The sequence below is a fragment of the Eptatretus burgeri genome, chromosome 6 (genome assembly GCF_056783735.1).
Source record: "Eptatretus burgeri isolate ZD-2024b chromosome 6, Ebu_testis_v1, whole genome shotgun sequence".
NCBI lineage: Eukaryota > Metazoa > Chordata > Myxini > Myxiniformes > Myxinidae > Eptatretus > Eptatretus burgeri.
Genome location: NC_140966.1, coordinates 18,212,319 through 18,234,354, shown reverse-complemented (window position 1 = coordinate 18,234,354; position 22,036 = coordinate 18,212,319). Strand labels below are relative to the sequence as shown.

Here is a 22,036-nt window from a genome sequence, read left to right as displayed (position 1 = left end):
ATCATATACTGGCCTTCCATCCAGCTTGATGCTCTTTTTGGTCAAAGTCATCAGGGTCACTTTCTTGGTTTGTGTCTTGTTGAAGCTTGTTGGCCATTCAGATTCAAATTCCGCCTTCTGTTGTCGTCCAATCTTGAGAGAATCATCAACGTTTACCTTGTCTGTCGCATGAAATATAGAAGTAGACACCAAAATTGTGTGTAAGTGCATTAGAAGTGAAGATGTAGTCAAAAACAGAATTTATCGAAAGTCGGTGGTGGCCATTTTGTTTTTCGCCTCTAAAAAAAAAATTCCTCAAGGATGCGAGTCTGGCACCCGGCTGATTCTGATTTAGGATAGCTCAGAGATGAGGAATTAACCAAAAAACTTCATAATGACACTAAAGCACACTTTGCCCTGAAATGGCTGTTTGACATCCAGACTAATTGACTAGATTGTGCCCCAGATGGAAATGGAGATTGATTTATCACAAATTTGTCCCCTTGTCTTGTCGCTGATTCCTTCCCACTGATTTTCTTTGACAACTCTTCCTCTTGCTCTTGTTCCTCTTCTACCAGGCCCTCCTCCTCGGGATTGGACTGCAGCACAAGTCCATTGATCTTCTTGCGAAGGAGATTGATTTACCAGCTTCACAACTTATGGGACTTTTCAACCGCGTCATTCGGAAAGTGATCAAGGTGTGTCTGAGGCTGTTGATGAGCAATGTTTTTTTCTTTCTTTTACCCCCCCCCCCCAAACTTCCCTCACCCATGACTGAACACCTTGGCACTCCTTTTTCAACCTTTATTTCTGGGATCCGTTTTCCTTATCTGAAAGTTAGCCGATGGTTTGACATACTTTCTTGCTTAAAACTTGCCGAACTGGAATTGGAAACCATACCACAATTTTTAATCTGGCACTATGGAGAATTTTGTCAACACTGATTTATGTGTTCCTTGCTGTGTAATTGGGATGGTCTTGTCGGGCTTCCCACTGAGGATCAAAGTGTGGGCGCATCAAATTCGGCCTTGTGCCTCATGTGTAACACTGCACATCACCTTGGCACCAAAGCCCTGCAAATATAAAAGGCGTGGGGGGGGGGATATCAGGTGGTTGTCATCATTCATCCCGTGCCCCATGCCACTCCAATTTATTTTCTATTCAGTCATTATGTTTTTTCACCACCATTCGGTTCAATCATGCACCTTCTTTTCCTTCTCATCTGCCATTTTGAAGTCCAAATGCAAAGTGTTTTATACAGCCTGCATTCCAACTGTTCTTGCTTCACATTAAATTATTCTGTGACAGTAATTTTCCAGAAGTGACGTTTGTGTTTCATGGCAAAGCATCCTTTTTGTAATTTTTGTGATTCACCATCTCCCCATTCCACCCTCCTCCTCTCACCCCCTATTCCCTTGCACGTTTCCTTCCCTCTAAAAACTTGGATTTGCATCATCATCATCGTGTGGAAACCATTTTCAACATGTTAGTGATTTTTTTCATAACGTTAAAGGGATGGAGGTAACACTGCTTTTTTTTTGTTGGTAGCATTCCACCCCAAGCTGCCCTTAAGGCCTTGGTGGCTTGAAAAGACTCGACATGCAGGTTAATTTTATTTTATTATTCCTTCTCTGAAGCCATTTGTGTCAACTTTCGTTTTAATCACAGTCTAACAATTATTATATTAATTCGATCTTCCGAGGTTTAGAATTCAAATTCTTAATATTACTGCCTTCAACTGGACGTGAACCCACAATATCTGAGTCACGAGTTCAGTGTCTTCGGCACTTGGTGTTAAATAATTTCAACCCTTGATATTAAAAACCTGATTAGTTAATGTTAAAGATTTAATTTAATATCCAGTGTGTCACTCTGTTCTGCTGACATTTTAAAACAGCTTGATGCCCAAGAAGCTTGGCTTTGTTTCTCATTTTCGTTGCAGACCACATACCATCCTGACGGTGTGACTAATAGGATGGTGAATGGGAAGCTAACGTTCTACGAATAGAAACGCTTCCATGTCCCTGATTGACATGGCAGTGAGCAGATAATCATTCTGAAGTTCATGTTTTCTCCAGACCAAAAGCAAGGAATAAAGAAAAAGAAAAAAGTTTTGCATATCAGGGTTTCTCCTATGCATGTCAGTTCCCCATAATGCACTTGATAAACTTGCCCTCTAAGCGCAACCCTCATTCTCTTTTCATTTCCCTTGTGTTTTTTTCACCGCCACACTTTCTTTTGCAGGTCTTCAATGTGATCCAAGAAACTGCCATCGAGCAACAGATGGCTCCAGTGAAGGAAGTTGAGATGGAACCAACGATTCAGTCTCTTGCCAGTGATCTGGTATGTCAACAAAATCTTGCCAATTTTGAGCCCTGGTACAACATGGTTAGTTCGTTGCAAACAAAGGTGTAAGGTTTGTGCCCTTTGAGTAACAGCCAAGCTTATAGCTATGACATCGTGTAAGGCTATGCATTTCTGTTCCTGTTCTTTTTGAACTGTGAAGAAGAAGAAAAGAAAAAAACTCGGTTATGACACCAAGCAATCTTGAACATTGCAATAATTTGTGATTAATATGCATCAATGAAGACGAAAGAAAAACAAATTGGAGGTGAAGTATGAGTGTGCAGGAGACGAACTTCTTTTTTTCTTGTATACATAGTCTAGTCTCGTGGAAGTGCTAATAGTCAGGGGGACTATGTTGTGATATAAAGACCCGTGGGATTTAAATGATTAGAACATGCCACCTACCTAGGTAGACTATGTAGGTCCCAAGGAGTAAGAAAATCCATGTTGGCAAAATTGGAAGTGTTGCAGATGGTGGCCATCTTGGATTTCAATTTCTTTCTTTTTTTACCTTAACCCTTTTGTGACTGACTTTCACAACTGCCATAGAGTTAATGTATACAAGTCTGCCAATGGTACTGACAGGGTTAACAGAACTTTTGAACATCATACAAAGCTTACTTTGGTGGTTTCTATCCTGTTTTGATGCTTAATGTGTTGTAAAGAGGCGCACTTGGATTTGCCAGTGGTACATAAATGAATGGCAGCCATTTTGTTTTTCGAAATGGTTGCCAAATTTGATATTTTATTTAAAATATGAGCTTTAACTGTCTCAGGATTTTTTGTATGGAAAAATACGCAGTAAGGACCTAAGGTTATACAAGAGGAATAGAGTTTCATGTTAGATAACAATTCAAAATACACACACTTATTTATTGCAATTTGGTATGCCCCCTATTTAAAATAGCTGCCCTGATTGGCTTGCAATTTCACATATTGCGTAAAATCACTCATGGCTAATTGTATTTAGGGCATACGTTTCTAGGTTTTCAACAAAAACATAGGTCTGGACATTACTATCCGGGCTATATTTTTCATAATGGACTTCCTTTTCCAAGTTCTGAAATGTGGCGCAACTGGGTATCTGTAAGTGAACACGTGTTGTAGAGGGCGACATTGAGGGTACAGGCTGCCTTTATCTGACAATCACCACATGTTATTGGACAGACGTTTACTGGCCCATTGTTATTTCAACAAGCCAACAAACATCTAACTTGAGGGTAAGTTTACATGACTTCACTGTTTATGTTGAATATATAAATATAGAGAACATGTATAGCACATACATAATGTAAGTTTACACAGTGATAAAAACCTAATTTCACAAAACAGATGCAATCTAAACTAGAGGAGGAGCACTCGGTAGAGTGCAAAACCTCCGCCGCAAATACTGCTAGGTCACTCAAGTGAACCTGATATCCTATTCATTCAATTTGACGTCAACAGTGCTCACAGAGTTATAGTTTGCAACTTTCCCTTTTACTTTTAACTTTTACATACTCAATTCATTCGTCATAACTAGATTCCTTGAGACAGAAATTGTTTTTACGTGGATATATCCACCTTAAGTTCCAAAATCAGCCGCAATTATAATTTTGGCATGATTTTTGTTGGAAATCACTTGTAACATGTAGAGATGCAAAAAAAAAATCGAAATTTTGTTGAAAAAAAAAGTTGCAAAAATTTTTTTTCTCTAACAATTTTTTTTTTTTGGGGGGGGGGGTTGGAAATCACTTAAACATGTAGAAATGCAAAAAAAAAAAATTCAAATATTTTTTCAAAATGGCCACCATAGCGGCCATATTGGATTTTGGACCAAGTCCAAAATCTAATGGCATGATCCTTGGACCATACCTAATCCCCCCACCAAGTTTCGTCGAAATCCGTCAAGGAGTTTTTCCCTAATACTGTTCACAAACAAACAAACAGAAAGGGGTGAAAACAGTAATGTCAGATCTTCGATGGCGGAGGTTGACTACAAATGCTCATGTTACTTAATCCATTGGGGACGGTAGGCGGCATCTGTCGCCCGCTTAATTTTGCACTCAGGGACGGTAGGCGGAATTTGTCGCCCAGCTACAAAGTGTTTAAAAATGCCGTATATTTCGATTAAAACTGCTGAGGTCAGATAGGTCATTACATTACATGATACTTCATAAATAAAGGAAAGTATTCCCGAAAAAAAATTACAGTTCTTCCATAGCCAAAAAAACAGAAAATTTAAGTTGAAATCAAAGGGTTCGATCGAAATCTCAAACGTAACAGGCAGTACCGAATAAGTACAGTGCGCATGCGCTGTTGGGTCCGCGGGCGATCAGGTTGTGACACGATTGTATTTACTTGTCAACATCCGGTTTGAGTTACGTGTATATAAACATCTGATTCTTGGAACGACGGAGAAAGTGCAATTTCGGATTTAATGCTTTATTATTTCATGCAGTGATATACTCAGTTGCTGCTGAATTCAAGGAATATATACTGTGTTCGGCTGCAGATTCACTGTAGTTTGATATTTCTTCGCGTTAGAGACGTAAATTCGTAATGTGACCGTGTAAAACTCTAAGTGTAATGTTATCTCGCCACTGGCTGTAACGCATAACATTAGCTGTGCGGCAGTGTTTGTGTCTTCGCGCTTCGTGTTGGCCGCGGGATTTCAGGCGCAGGCTGCACTACAGTAGGGTAGCGAGCGACATGCTTTACAAAGCTAAGCTAAGCAGGATAAGACTGGTTGTGATACTTGGTGATATAAATATTATGGCTTTCAGTTACCATGGCCAAGCTGCGTAAGCTATACAATGCCCAGGAAGCACTTGAACTTTATTGGGCAGATGCAGACAGTGAGAACCAATTTGACCAATATATTGAGGATATGGACTGATTAGCGGACTAAATTACACCCGCCCAGCACTTTCTCAACACCATGTTTGAATGAATGAATGCTTTGTTATGTTCATGTACCTGATGAGGCAGATCCGGGACGCTGAAACGTGTGAATAAGCCGTCGCAAACGTCAACTTCTGATAATAGCGTCTCTCGGATGTGCGTACCACGCTATTATGTTTACGCTATGCTGCTATACCACAGACTATTCACTATGGAGAAACAATACTCTAGCATGAAAGGATCCTGAATGTGTCTGGTTTGCCGTTATCCTTTTTTTTGTTGAAAGATTATCTTCTAAAAGAGAGATTTGGAATGCGTCGTATACAGATTGGAAACTATGGGCAAAGTAAGCGGTGGTTACATTCTAGCAATAACTATTTCCCCTAAAAAAATACATAAATTAAAAAATAAACAAAGAAATAAATATGACATGTGGACAGATCCCCAGACTCGCCGGCGCGTCAATCTAGACAATCATAACTGTTATACTAACCAAAATCATACACACAATAATTATACTACAAACTGATTTCAGACATTTTACTTGTAATCGTTTTCATAAATATTGCGTGACTGTGTATTCTAACCGATGAGAGAATTAGTTGCAAACATCTCGGCGTTGTTTTGTAAATTGATATGTTTCCACACAATTGACCCAGTTTGGACAATGTATCACTGACTCAAAAGGATGAAATATTGATGTCATATTGGTGGTCATTTTGAACTTTCATATATTCATTCCTTGACTTGATAAGTGTATGTTCAACGACTAAACTTAGTTTAACCTCATAGAACATTCATGGCCTTATAGCAACAATAGGCCTTAATACGTCCATTTTGAAATGAAAGATGGCTGCCCTCTGCAACACTAAAGCTGTAAATATGGCTTTTCATGTTCTTTGGTACCTATATTATATTCAGATAGGCTGATAGGGGTGATCTTTTGTACCATGTTAAGCGCGTCACTGTCACTGAAATGATAATATATACATATATTCAAGAATAAGCCATAAAGGTGGCCATTTTGAAACTCAATATGGCTGAAAATTTTAACGGAATTTCAGCTGTTCACAAGAAATGTGTATTTCACTAATTGTTTGTCGTGATAAATGTACATTTTGTGCTGTACTGAAATGGGAGATGCTTAGCAGGCAGACACGAAGCGGAGGAACAGTCGAGCCGGGCTGTGTTGCACGAGTGCGAGCGCGGGCGTACTGTGCCCGCGGCTCCCCTTTATTCCGTACGCGGTACACTCACGAGCCGGCCGACTCCAGCATTACTACGACGCCTCAGACGGCGTGCACACCTCATATCCCTCGCCGACCCCCACGGCCACCTCCCATCATCACGCCCACCATGCAACATCACCATGCCCTTCCCCATAGGCCTGCAGACTCCACCACACTCCTCCCCCCTAAAACTATGATTATTAACTGATTATCATTATAAGAAGCATGCAGAACACGAAGGACTTCGTATAATAATCATGGAAATAAAATGAAAATAGCAAAGCATAATAGCACACCACATCATATAATGTGTCGATGCGAGCGAGTGGAGCAGCAAAGGTCAGGTCTGACCGCGTTACCGATATGAAGCAGCAAAATGAGAAGCACAGCAGCATTATGCAGCAAAAACGCCCCCAGGCGGCCCATGCTGACATGACCCTGGCCAAGGTCGTAACGACCTCTCGAGCCAACCTCCTCCGGCCCCATCAAACGCCTCCGGCCCACTCCCCCCAGGCAGACCCGACGTAGATAAACATCCCGAGGCCGGCAGCCCGCTGTCTGGAAGCCGTGGCGCCAGCCTAAGACCTTGGCCGGGGGTGCTGAATAGCGACGCTGGCTGCATGCATTTAATGCGCCAAAACAACTCACGCACCACAATCAGTTGAGACGCCAACGCCCATCCCAACGGCCTTGAGCGAACACAGCGAGTTGCGCTCGCAATCAGAGGTGGGGGTAACGCCGACCAGGGCACCAGACTTGGTTCCGAGTCGATCTCCGAGACCCACACGGCCGCTAGACGGGAGCAACTCCACTTAAACCACACTGCAATCATAGGCTCGTTATAAATCATTACGAATAATATTCGAAGCATCGCAAACTCATTTTTCCGTACAGCGCGCTTTTTTGATAAAATCCCAGTACAAGACAAAGCAATTACCTGCGGCCTGGAGCAACTGGAGGCTAACAAACCTTCTTTATTCGCCCCCACATCACATTGATCATAACACCAACTCCATTGACTGATCTCCGCCACATCCACTTTTACACGAGAACTGCTGGCATTTATTTCAACAACATTAAACTGCATCACTAGAGCAAGGAAAAGCACATATGCCATGAACAACAACCCACAACCCACATCACGAGTCCGCTTCTTGGTTGTCGACTTGATGCTGCGACTCGCGACTTCCTTTAACGCCACTGGCCCACCGCCACCTGTTGAAGCTGCCTGAACCACACCGATGCGCATTGCCTCACGAACCCTGCCGAAGCGCGGGAACTCATCGCGAACGAAGCGCGGGAACTCATCGCGAGAGCTGATATGGCTCTCGCCGCTCCTGGAGCGCACATCATCGCCGCAGGCAGCAACGAACGGTGGCTCCCGCTGCATCGACGCGGCCCCCGCCGCCAGAGCCTCGCCCTCGGTATTCGACGAAGGTCTCGAAGAGAGCACTGGCACATCTGGAGGCACGAACCGGAACCCGTTCCGACCCAAAAGGGTCCGGCTCGCCGAGCCCGGCTCCTGCTCCGGCTCGCCGGCATCGTCATGCCCCGGCTGCAGGCTGATCTCCAGGTCACTGGGGTCCTGCTGCGGTGCCCCTTCGCTCCCGGTGCGATCGTGCTGCGGTGCCCCTTCGCTCCCGGTGCGACCGTGCTGCGGTGCGCGCTCTCGTCCCGCACCGCTAGGCGTGCGAGCACCCTGCGGCACTTGAGCCATCGCGCGGACTTGTGCGGTCACCGGTGTCTGCTCGACAGATGAAACAGTCGCGATCGCCGAGTCGAATGTGATGTCGGTCAATGGCTGCTCGCAGACAATGTCAATGGCTGCTCGCAGACCAGAAATAAAATGATCTCTGAACCGTGCCGGATGCTCCTCTGCCGTGAATTTGCACGGCACAGCCGAATGCGATGCGCGGCCAGCACGAGTGGACTCAATTCGACACCCGATCCGTGCCTCGCTCACTTCCCCCCCCCCTGCCACTGATCTTGTCATTTCCGGATCAATTGCAAGCAGGTTTCGACGCGGGACGGAAGGATCGCCTCGCACACCGCCATCTATGAACGCAACAATGGGCGATGACCCTCGGCCCACACACCGTAGACGACCTCGAGAGCCCAGACCGCCGTCCGAGTGATTGCATTGCCACGCTCGCCCACGACCCGCGCCGCAGACCGTGCGCATGGCCGTGCGTGCCTGGCCCATTGCGATGACCCCTAGACCATCTGCTGTGTCCCGACCATCGAGACCTCGGACATTCTCCAGAGCTTGCATGACGTCCAACGCCGCGTTCGAGCCGAAACGCGTATCCTCGACAAAACGAACAAGAAAATGAACCAAATGAACGAACGTTGCCCACTCGACGTGGCCGAAGTCGATTCCGACGAAGGCGGGCACGCGTACGTTTGCCATGCACCGACTCTTTGCCATGTTCGCGCTGGCGAGACCTTTGGCTCCGTAGGCTGGAACCGCACGGGTCATTTGCCGCCCTTACACACGCCGATTTGAAGATCCTCGTCGCCAACTGTGCTGTACTGAAATGGGAGATGCTTAGCAGGCAGACACGAAGCGGAGGAACAGTCGAGCCGGGCTGTGTTGCACGAGTGCGAGCGCGGGCGTACTGTGCCCGCGGCTCCCCTTTATTCCGTACGCGGTACACTCACGAGCCGGCTGACTCCAGCATTACTACGACGCCTCAGACGGCGTGCACACCTCATATCCCTCGCCGACCCCCACGGCCACCTCCCATCATCACGCCCACCATGCAACATCACCATGCCCTTCCCCATAGGCCCGCAGACTCCACCACACATTTTACAACAAAAAAACAGCTTTTTATGACATTCATATCCACATTCAGGGCAAATATAGACATAAAATGGCGGCCATTTTGAAATCCAAGATGGCTGCCCTCTGCAACACTTTCAAAATTGCCAACATGGTTTTTCATGTTCTTTGGTACCTATTTAACACATTCATATAGGTGGGATCTTCTAATCATCAAAATCCCATGGGATTGCATAGTCTCCCTGACTATAAAGCAGAATGTAAGGGAACAAAATGGGAAGGGGGAGGGGGTGGGGGGGGGATCAGACAAACAGTCAAGTTTTGGTGAAAAGCATAAAGATGACTATAATTGGGTCATGACCTTTAACATTCTATAGATTTGGTTGTTTCCCACCGATGATGATGATTATTATTATTATTATTATTTTATTATTATTTTATTATTTTTTGGGCATCCACACATCGTTATGACGTGATGAGATTTTTCCAGGATTCTCGATGAAACATAGCGTTGACAAAATCAACGCCACTCAAGTTGGCATCCTTTTTGATGATGTCTCAAAGAGTTGTGAGGGGACGACCCCTTCTCCTCTCTCTCCTCAGGCCTACAGAGTTGAATTTTATTTGCAAGTTTTCATGTTACATCACATGAGGAGCAAGGAAAAGGTGGCGTTCCCTCACAATAGCAGAGATTTGGGGCAAAAAACCGTACACATCCCTCGTCGTGTTATGGTCTTGCCACGAAACGTTCAGAACTTTATGAAGCACAGGTGTAGGATTTCTCCAATGTTTGGGTGAAGGGGCAATATTCGCACACACAGAGAAGGAATAACTCAACCGTAGTTTTGAAGACCCTTAGTTTCCTGATTATATATTGGAACATTAAATTGGCTCTGTGTCCATCAATCTCTTGAATCCCTCTTTGTCCAAGGGTTTTGTGCAATATTGCCATACCAGTGTGGTTTCATCATGAGTAGCTAGCTACTTGATAAAAACCATGTTGATAAGATAACTATGGCCTGCACTTGGTGACTTTCTGGCTTTGTTAAAATTTTCTCCAGCTGCTTGTGTTACTTTTCAACGAACTGTGTTGACAGGCACACGTGAATTGGCATTGTGTTGTTCTTTAGATCAGCATGTGTCAAGCCTGCAAGCGTCATCTGAGCTAATGCTGTGACATCATTTCTTCACAAACTTGACCACTTCTCATTGTATTCTTGTCTCAACTTGCACATAATCCAACATGCTTATGTGTTATGCATTTGCCTTAAGATGACATTTAGATGAAATCGTGCCCAAGAAATACGATGTATCATTAGGTTCTCTTGATTCTGCTGGATTTGTGGCTCGAGTCCAGTGCAGAATGTTGACACATCATCCTGTAGAACTTTTTTAATTCCGAGATGTCTACTTGGTTTAAGGGTTTGTGATTACTTCTTTGACCGAATGTAACTTCAGATCTATATGAAAAAGTACAACTGTTGGCAATACCAAAAAAATGATGACAGTTTTCTATTTGGCCATTGCTTATATAGCTGCCGCCTTATCTTTCATGTCACAACTGTGTTGATTACATCTTAGAGTTTTAGGAATTTTGATTGAACCAATTGGCTTCATTAAATCCAACACAAATTTTCGAAGGCCACTCTGTCATTGAGCTTATATTCATCTTCAGGCATTGTCTGGTGCAACAATGCTTCTTCAGCAATGTATTATTTGAGTAATTGATTGTAGAGACACAGTAGGTGGTCCATGCCAAATGTTTTTCTTTTGACAAGTTCAAGTTGTATATATTCATGACGAGTTCTTCAAAGGCCACATAGTGCGCAGGATTTAATCTCCATATCACTCTTTTCTGCAACTCTTCTCCTCCTCCTTTTTTTTTCTTCTCTTTTTCTTCGCTGGGCAGCATCATTGTTGCTGATGCCACGCCTTCCCACGAATAGGGCAGGAATTTGGAATTTGGCCATGGTGCACCGATAGCTCATGGACTCTTCACGAAGGACACTGGGATCTTTAACATCCACCAACTCATGCTGGCATTTTTTTATTTATTATTTATTTATTTATTTATTTATTTTTGTGAGGAGTGATTTTAGTCTTTGGCTTGAGCCTTGTCTTTATCTTTATTATTATTATTATTATTTTTTTTTTTCCGAGGAGTGATTTTAGACTTTGGCTTGAGCCTTGTCTTTATTTTATTTTATTTATTTATTTTTTGCGAGGAGTGATTTTAGTCTTTGGCTTGAGCCTTGTCTTTATTTTATTTTATTTATTGTTTTTTTTTTGCGAGGATTGATTTTAGTCTTTGGCTTGAGCCTTGTCTTTATTTTATTTTATTTTATTTATTTATTTTTTTGCGAGGAGTGATTTTAGTCTTTGGCTTGAGCCTTGTCTTTATTTTATTTTATGTATTATTATTTTTTTTTTTGCGAGGAGTGACTTTCGTGTTTGGCTTGAGCCTTGTCTTTATTTTATTTTATTTATTTATTTTTTTGCGAGGAGTGATTTTTGTCTTTGGCTTGAGCCTTGTCCTTATTTTATTTTATTTATTTATTTTCTTGCGAGGAGTGATTTTAATCTTTGGCTTGAGCCTTGTCTTTATTTTATTTTATTTATTGTTTTTTTTTGCGAGGAGTGATTTTAGTCTTTGGCTTGAGCCTTGTCTTTATTTTATTTTATTTATTTATTTTCTTGCGAGGAGTGATTTTAGTCTGGCTTGAGCCTTGTCTTTATTTTATTTCATTAATTTTTTTGCGAGGAGTGATTATAGTCTTTGGCTTGAGCCTTGTCTTTATTTTATTTTATTTATTGTTTTTTTTTGCGAGGAGTGATTTTAGTCTTTGGCTTGAGCCTTGTCTTTATTTTATTTTATTTATTGTTTTTTTTTTTTGCGAGGAGTGATTTTAGTCTTTGGCTTGAGCCTTGTCTTCATTTTATTTTATTTATTTATTTTCTTGCGAGGAGTGATTTTAATCTTTGGCTTGAGCCTTGTCTTTATTTTATTTCATTTATTGTTTTTTTTTTTTTTGTGAGGAGTGACTTTAGTGTTTGGCTTGAGCCTTGTCTTTATTTTATTTTATTTTATTTTTTTTTGCGAGGAGTGATTTTAGTCTTTGGCTTGAGCCTTGTCTTTATTTTATTTTATTTATTGTTTTTTTTTTGTGAGGAGTGATTTTAGTCTTTGGCTTGAGCCTTGTCTTTATTTTATTTTATTTATTTATTTTTTTGCGAGGAGTGATTTTAGTCTTTGGCTTGAGCCTTGTCTTTATTTTATTTTATTTATTGTTTTTTTTTGCGAGGAGTGATTTTAGTCTTTGGCTTGAGCCTTGTCTTTATTTTATTTTATTTATTGTTTTTTTTTTTTGCGAGGAGTGATTTTAGTCTTTGGCTTGAGCCTTGTCTTTATTTTATTTTATTTATTGTTTTTTTTTGCGAGGAGTGATTTTAGTCTTTGGCTTGAGCCTTGTCTTTATTTTATTTTATTTATTGTTTTTTTTTTTTGCGAGGAGTGATTTTAGTCTTTGGCTTGAGCCTTGTCTTTATTTAATTTGACGGTGGAAACAAGTGCCACAGAAATTCACCCAGTCTCGAGATGGAATAATTTGTAACATTGATTTTTGGCTGTTAGATTAATGATGTGAAGTTTGTTTCATACTCTAATTTTTAATTACTTAAGATTGCAATCTCTGCCTCTCCTGCACAGAGGAATCCGAGCACTGTTACGATTATAATGTGTCACCGATCATTTTACCTGTTGGAATAATGATTCGCAATTTTTGTGATCGAAAAACGTGATTACAAGGCATGTTAGAAAAATGCAAGGCGTCCAAAATTGAAAATCCGGATTTTTTTTGACACTCCCATTGACACTTTCATTAACATTTTGTGATGTTGTATTTCAGTGTAAAGTTAAATCTCTCATCATGTGTCGCCAAATTGAGGAACCCTTGATTTTGCATGCTCTTGTCATTGCCTTGGGCTGGCAGGAGAGCCTCGGTGTGCACACTCGCTTCTGATCTCTCTAGCCTGGGTTTGAATATTAATCCAGCTATAAGCTGTCACCCTGGTGTTTTGCATTTGTGGCGATGCATCACAAAGTGTGCTGTCTCTCTGATGCACGTTAAACTGGGTGTCCTGTCTGCTAGCATGAGTTTGGTGTTCAAGATCCCACGGCATCTTTGGTATCCACTTACCGTGTTATTCCCACCACCCTGGATCTCAAATTCTTGCCACCTTCAATCGAGCATCCTGCACATGAAGGAAAAACTTGGAATTTGGAAGGAGGTGGGCTTTGGGGTTAATGGAGATATAAAAGATCATGGTTTTGGATGGGGTTTGGATCTGAGATTGTGATGAACAGCTGTCTTGAAGACTTGGAGGGAAGAATGAGATTGAAGAGAATGCTGGAGGTTATTCCACACGTTGATAAAAAGAGGGTCAAATGAGTGGAGGTGAGCAGTGATCCTGTATTTTGTGAGTTTTACCAGAACGGCTTGATGGTGGATTGTGTGTGACCTGAAGAAATCTGGGAGGTCGAGGGGGGGGGGCACAGAAAGAGCAGAAGGTGCAAGGCCAGAAAGAAGGCAATAGAAGACAGAGATCACCGACCTGTCTGCAATGAAAAAGTAATCGGGTCATCGACTCGGCTTAAACATGGGAGATGCCAATTTTCTTGAAGGTCTTGGTTTCTACGGCATCAAGGTAAGCAAAGTGTGAAGCAGGGGCGTCAGCCCAGAGGTAAGAGCAGTACACCATTGAGCTGCGGATGAAGGCTTTGGAGGTGAATGGCATGTCAAGGAAGGACTTTGTACAATGCTGGATGTCCAGTCGGTGAATGGCTTTGGAGGCTAACATTAAAATGTGTTGTGTCCAAGAAAGAAAACTGCAGCGTTCTCCCCATTTTGAATTATTTTACTTGACATTTTCTTTGGTAAACTGGAGCAGGATGTTCCATTAATGCTTTGTAAGGGAAATGTGCCATTTGTTTCTTCATTTATTACCCTCGCCGGAGGAGAGGGTATTGCATTTGGGTCTGTTTGTTTGTTTGTCTCTTTGTCCGTGCAGAACATTAATATGTGTATTAATTACATTTGACCCTTTAGAATCTGAAACACCCTTAAGACCCCTGAAACTCTTCAGACCCCTAAAACTTTTAAGACCTCTAAAACCATTAAGAGCATTTAGAAACCTGAGACCATTGAGACCCCCAAAACCCTTAATAACCCGAATAGAATTTAAGACCCAATAGACACTGAAGACCTGATAGACCCCAAAGACCATAAAGACCACCTTGCACTCTTTCAAACCCTCAGACCTCGAAGACCCTTTTGATCCTCTTAGACCTTTTTGAACCCTGAAGACTCTCGGACTCCTTTCTACCCTTTCGACCTTCATTCCTTTCAATACCCTGTCGACCCCTTTTATGTTTAGACTCTTTTTAGAACCTTTAGACCCCTTCAGACAATTCCGACCCTTTAGACCTGATTGCTCTTTCTTGTTTACTATTATTATTTTATTTCCTCCCAACTTTTGTCGCTGCCCAATGTCCCAAAACGGGAACGGGAAGAATGAACAAACAAATGAATTAATGAACGAACTGACTTACAACTCTGGTCAATCACAGCCATGTATCTTGTGACTGTTACTCATTATTGAAATGATAAAATGAAGCAATTGTTTGGTTATGATGTCACAATTTGCATTAGTTTATATTACAATATTCCATGCCATGATTCCTGCCATTCAAGCTTCACCTGCATTGCCACCCTATAGGCAGATGCAGCCAAGGAGTGCAAGAAGAAACACATGGAGGAGGTAGAGAAACTCAAAGAACTTGACTTGACACGGTAAGATCCCGGTGACCAAGTTTCAATGTCCGTCACTTCTAAAATGTCAGTCACTGCTGCTGTGATGTACTACATAAAAGAGAATCGGCATCTTGAATATGCAACAGTCACTGAAAATTTCACCCTCTCCCTGACCTCATATACCTTGCACTGATATGAGGGAACAAGGTAGGAAGAAAAGAGGTAGACTGCGGTTCAGACAGGAAGATTGTGCAAGGAGGGGTATCTCTGAACATGATCAGCATTTGGTTTGCCTGTGTTGTGTTGCGATCTGAAGATGTAATTCATGATGCTGGGATCTTGGGTTCAAATCTCAAAATCAGTACTATTGTTTTGGTTTGTTATACAAGCAGATCAGCCAATTTAGGAGCTGAACAATAAAGAGAAACAGATACACAAAGTACTAGGGTGTGTGTGTGTGTGTGTGTGTGTGTGTGTGTGTGTGTGTGTGTGTGTGTGTGTGTGTGTGTGTGTGTGTGTGTGTGTGTGTGTGTGTGTGTGTGTGTGTGTGTGTGTGTGTGTGTGTGTGTGTGTGTGTGTGTGTGTGTGTGTGTGTGTGAAGGGGGGGCGGGGGAGATACGGTTGTACACAAGGAGGCAAGAAGCAATGTCACAAAATGAGTAACAATGTCCCAGGGAAGAATAGACTGGTAAAATAATCAGTATGTGAAGAACCAATCATGGATGGGCATTGATGAATGCATGTGGTCGTGAGGGGGACCACATTTTAAACACTAAAGTGAGGAAGACGAGACGATGTACACAGGTAGACTATTTCACAATTGGGGGAGTAAGGGGATGAATTAATTCAGGTTGGCAACCAGCCTGGATTTTGGGGGAATGAGCAGATGGGGGTTTCAAGAGAATTGTGTGGACCTGGGGTGGTGTGGAGAGGACAGAGATATGAGAGGGCAGGAGGAGCAGGGCGAGATGCAAGTTTGTATAAAATAGCCCACCAACGTGCTGCGAGTGATCGAGTGCCAGCGCTTGGAAATCTGCTTTCAGTCTTAAATACAAATGGTATTGAAGGCCTTGTTTTCTACCACCTCAAGAGGAGTGAGTTGGAAAGCAGGAGCACAAGCTCAGAGTGTGGAGCAATATTTTGGTGGAGCTCCTTATGAAAGCCTTGTTCGCTGTGATAGGCTCAGTTTTATAGAAAATACCCAGACAGTAATTGGCCTTTGATGCTAGCTTGGTGATATTCTCCTCCCATGAAAGGCAGATAGGGAGTCCAAGGAGTTCCAGCGACTGCACTCTCCTGGTGTCCATCTTGAGAAGGGGATTGGATAATTTGATTACTGATCTTTGTGGAGAGACAGTGTGAGAGCATATGACTTGTCTGCATTGAACGTTCTTTTCCAAGTAGTTGACCAGCAGCGTATGTTGTCCAGGTCTAATAAAAGTGATGCAGCATTGTCCAGCCTTTCACAAATGTGATTTCTTTTTCTGCATGGGGTGGATTCACTGGCAAAATGATCAAGTTAGTTTTCAAGTCAATCAAACAGATCAGTGATTATTGATCAAAAATAATGTAGGTTCTAAGAGAGAACCTTGACCTGAAGAGAAAGACCATGGAAATGGACACCATCAAGGTCACCTGCTGTTTCCTTTTCAAAGAGTAAATCGGACAACCACTTGAGGGAGGGGCCCTGAATATCAAATGCAGAGAACTTAGAAATCAAGACTGAATGCCAGACAGTATCAAAGGTTCGAGAAATATCCAGAAAGATGCCCTAACCTTTTGTTTGTTGTTCAGATCATTCGTCCACTGTTGTATCAGAATAAGTAACCTATCCAGGGTGGAGTGGCGAGGTCGGAAGCTAAACTGGTTATTGGAGATGAGCGAGTTGGAGAAGAGATAGTGTCTGAAGTCAGCTGCAATTATGGATTCCGTTACTTTGCTTATGATGAGGAGAAGGCTGATGGGTCTTTCATTTCGGGGATCAGTTTTGGAAACTTTCTTATGGATAGGAGTGATGCTTGCAAATTTCCAAGGAGGAAGTTGTCCATCCCAAAAGGCCCTGTGAAAGTGCAAGGAGAAAGGGTAGGACTTGACTGAAGCACACAGTTCCTGAGTATATGAGCACTTGTGCCATCAGGAACAGTTCCAGATGAAGTGTCTAGCTGGGAAGAAACTTCTCCACAATGGCAGGGGTGATGTCCACATGCTATAGGGAACATTCTGTTGAGGTGGAAAGGGTTGATTAAAGGAAGGGATGAATTAGAAACCTTTGCCTTTTGAACAAAGACCGTGTTCAAGAACTCTTCTTTTTCTCAAGCAATGTCCAGCACAACTCCATCCTTTAGGAGCAAAGGAATGGAAGATTATTGCTTATCAGATGTAGACCTGACCACTTCCCACAAGGCTTTGGAGGATCGTAGGAAGCTGGAGAATTTGGATGTGCCCATTGTTGACGAATGTCCTTATCCTATGTACGATAGATGCAGAAGCACTTACTTTATTCCGACAAATTGTTTTTATAGGGGTTTGTTTGCAATACTTTTCCTACTGTTATGGAAGTGAAATAACATCCAGAATAAAATCGATTTTGATGAATTGTAATACAATTAGATCCAAAATTTAGAAAATCTGTTTTTTTTTTCAACTGGATGTGCAGATAAAGTAGTCCATCCATCCATTGGGAACATACTCTGTACAGAGCGTCGGTGCTGTCAAAGCAGTCTCCTGGGCTATTGGGCACAATCCTGGCCGGGTCGACACTTCAACGCAGGACACTCGAATGGCTCGGTCATCCCAGCAAGCTGGTACTCATTTTGCCGACCTTGAAAGGATGACAGGCTGAGTCAACCCCACCTGGTATTAATTCAACAGCCGAGCGGGATTTGAACTCAGGACCTGAGGATCTCAAGCCTGCTACCCTAACCATTAAGTCAACACCAGGCATAAAGTAATCCATCAAAGACCCCATGAAATCCGAGCTGAGATGCAAATAATTGCCAATTTAATGTGCATATCTGCCTTGTGTTGGACATTCTCACAAGGCATTTAGACATTTGTTTGCAGTGCCAGTATGTTTCTTGGTTCGTTGTGGTCCCATCAGGTATGTCATCCAAGGCAATGAAGATGAGTGGAGTGAAGTATTGAAGAATGTTGGAAGCAGCATTTCGGTGGTCAGTATCAAAAGGTTGGTGAAACATGCACAAATCTGCTCCAACTTGCATGCTCACACAGCACAATTGTTCAAAGGAAGGTCTTTGTTTGAACCATTTCTTTAAATCCTTGGGAAGCTTGAACAGGGACTTTAAGTTTGGGCACCAGAGATATGCAAATTGCGTATAGATGCTCTGTTTATTAACGAAGAGAAATGCATCAAATTGCATCCATCTCCATGATGTACAAAAATAAGAAAATGGGCCATCTATGTTTTCAAACAGTTATGATATGGAGTATAATCAAGATTCTGTGGGAATGATTGCATATCATGGATTGGTCTGCATCCACGCCATTAACGGTGCCTCATGCGTTTGAGTTGTCGTGTGCTAGTCCTGTGTTAAGAGCATTATCTTGTGGTGGTGCATCATTGCCGCCAGTGTTGTTGGTCCATTTTGGATTTTGTCGGTGTTGTCATTGACTACACAGTATGTGGGATTCCAGTCATCGTGCTTATTTATTGACTTCTCGACCAATTTTCACTCTTTGCCCGCGTGCGTGCGTGCGTGTGTGTGTGTGTGTGTGTGCGTGCGTGCGTGTGTGTGTGTGTGTGTGTGTGTGTGTGTGTGTGTGTGTGTGTGTGTGTGTGTGTGTGTGTGTGTGTGCGTGCGTGCGTGTGCGGGTGTGCGTGTGCGTGTTTTTTTAATTTTTTTTGCAACAGAGAACCCATGGCCACACCGTCCCTTTGAACTTACATCATGTTGTTAAAACTGAATTCCACCTCCCTTGTTGCAGTGTTCATTAATTCCATGAAGATGTGTTCCGAGATCATCGATTGTTCCAGATCGGTGTGATACAGCAAATATGTGCATATCTCAATCGTGTATGACGACACAGATATATATATATATATATATATATATATATATATATATATATATATATATATATATATATATATATATATATATATATATATATATATATATATATACAGTAGACTAGGTGTAAGTCGTCACCATCGGGACCGAGAAAAAAGTGACGACTTAGAAATGTGACGACTTGCGCGTATGCGAACATTCATGATGACTGTGGGGTGAAGGATGAAGTCGTGCGTGGCCTGGACACGTATGTGTGAGAGCCGGCTATTGTACCAAAAGGAAAACACAATCCTCGGGGCATAGGTGGGGGTTCATTGGTGAGTTGGAAAGTGATCAAGCAAAGATGGAATTCATGAATCACTTTATCAAAAGTAAATATCATGAACAACTGTAAGACAACAACTTCGCCTGCTTATCACCATGATGGGATTGACCAACGATCCCCAGAGACTTTTCTGGCAGCGTCTGCCAGAAAAGCCGAGTCTCATCGGCATTGTACATGTCCCGAGCCTGATACCTTTCCAAGATGTCTTTCAATTTGCCATCCTTCCAGTCGTGCACCACTGCCGAATCCACGCTGCCTGATTCGCCGCACTTTTTGACCTTGCCGATTCCCCACCTCACTTTGAATCAGTCTATCCAGTGCATCGGCAAGGTCTCGGCATCATTATGCCCGAGGTCCGCAGCGAATTTACGTGCCTTCAGCAGCAACATTTCACCGTCCAACCGAATATTTGGCTGAGCCGACATTTGCCGAAACCAGATGATGAGCGCGTCATCGACATCTTCAAAGGACACACATTTCACACGTTTCACACTTACCACCGGCCTTGCGATCTTCTCCACTTGTCCAAATATCTTGCCCTTATTCTTCAAGATATTGTTCAATGTCTGCCGTTTGATGTCGAACTTCTCAGCTATGGCTGTTTTCTTCATCAGTGGGGTTGCCTCGCAAAACTGGATAATGTCGTATTTTTCTTGGTAGGTTTTAGTTGTAAGCTTACGCTTAGTCGCCATTGTCCTGCCTACAGTGCGATCAACGTGTGTACACAGTTATAAATAGTCTATCACTGGCAGTGTAAACCAATGAGCGAGCATCACGATTCCATGAAATCGGGATTTTCACGAGGCAGCAGTTCCGTGTGACCAGTTACGAGTGGTAATTTACTTGTTTCCATTACGCGGGAACGGACAACATCTGACGACTTAGACGAAGTGACGACTTACAGAGGGATGACCCTTTATTCAAAGGGATTTAACATGAGATAAAGTCGGGACTTTTTGACGCTGCCGACTTAGGCGAAGTGACGAGTTACACGCTGCCGACTTACGCCTAGTCTACTGTATATATGTATATATATATATATATATATATATATACATATATATATATATATATATATATATACATATATATATATATATATATATATATATATATATATATATATACATATATATATATATATATATATATATATATATATATATACATATATATATATATATATATATATATATATATATTCTTTATTTTTTCATAACAAACCTTCCCGCGATTTCCCTGAATCCACTGACGTTGGATTTATTGAAATCCGTTGATCTGTTCTGAAGTTAAACATGACAAATCGAAAGACAAACATGGCTCCTTTTTAGCAGCGTCTGGTGTAGCGAACGCTGATCTAAGAGAGAGCGGCAGCGGCTTCTTCTTCTTCTTCTTCTTCTTCTTCTTCTTCTTCTTCTTCTTCTTCTTCTTCTTCTTCTTCTTCTTCTTCCACTTCTACTTCTACTTCTACTTCTACTTCTACTTCTACTTCTACTTCTTCTTCTACTTCTACTTCTACTTCTACTTCTACTTCTACTTCTACTTCTACTTCTACTTCTACTTCTACTTCTTCTTACGAAACCTTTTGGACTCGGCTCTTTTATATACAGGATCCGAATCTCCTTAAATGCTAAACACCTGTACACATCCTCGCATTGAGGGTGCCTTTTGAGAGCGTCTATCATGAACTTTTAAATATATTCGGACATTTGCTTTTAAGTTTCGAAAAGTTCACGTTACTATTTAAAGATTATTCCATTTAATGTGTTGTAATTTCATAAAAACAATATTTTCTCGTCATGAACGAAGATCGTCCATGATGGATGTGACGTGACGGCACGTGACGAAATATCGGAAGTTTTTGTTTTTATTTATTTTTATTTTTTTTCTTCTTCTTCCTCTTCTTGTTCTTCTTCTGGTGAAGACAAAACCTTTAGGATGCGGCTCTTGGACACATTTGTCCTAGTTTAATATAGATGTCTTTTATGCACAGCCCCATCTATGAAGTTACAAACTCCAAACTTGGGGTACAAATACAACTTTGTGTGGGGGATGGGGGGGTGATGTAGGCTATGTTTCCGTGGCCTCATGCGGTGGTGGGGGGGGGGGGTAAAATCTCTGTGCAAATGTGTGCTGTGAATGCCATTCGGTAGTGGTGGAAGAAGGTTTTACAATTCCCAAAATTAATTTTGCTTCAAAGTGTTACTTATTTACGTTTCTCTTCCCACATAACGCCAGGTAAATCTGGTGTGTGTGTGTGTGTGTGTGTGTGTGTGTGTGTGTGTGTGTGTGTGTATGTGTGTGTGTGTGTGTGTGTGTGTGTGTGTGTGTGTGTGTGTGTGTGTGTGTGTGTGTGTGTGTGTGTGTGTGTGTGTGTGTTTCATTTGGCCGGTGTGTATATTTTTACATATCTATATAGTTATATATTTGTTTTTATTTATTTATATATACATACATATTGCTACGAATTTGGAAGCTTACTGCACACAACTGTCAGGTCCTATAGATCAGTTATATCGGTAAATACGTGTTTCTCGTTAGGGTCCCGTCCCTAGTCTAATGGGAATTAATTGTACGTGCGCTACGGATTATTTTATGGTTAGGATTTTTACATCACTTACAACAACGCCCATCTTCGCTTTCACAAC

General features: G+C 42.1%; 1 protein-coding gene across 4 annotated transcripts in view; it reads left to right on the top strand.

Annotated features, from left to right (window-relative positions):
- Positions 1-22,036, top strand: part of NAT10 (N-acetyltransferase 10) — a 208,476-nt gene that overhangs the window by 183,741 nt on the left and 2,699 nt on the right. For 3 of the 4 annotated variants that reach the window (XM_085884185.1, XM_085884186.1, XM_085884187.1), the window contains exons 25-28: positions 558-677; positions 2,224-2,322; positions 14,998-15,071; positions 18,133-18,216. In XM_085884185.1, the coding sequence (XP_085740311.1) occupies positions 558-677; positions 2,224-2,322; positions 14,998-15,071; positions 18,133-18,216 (377 nt within the window). Of the gene's footprint in view, positions 1-557; positions 678-2,223; positions 2,323-14,997; positions 15,072-17,688; positions 18,217-22,036 lie in introns of those variants that run through there. The other variant, XM_085884188.1, reaches the window with a different exon arrangement.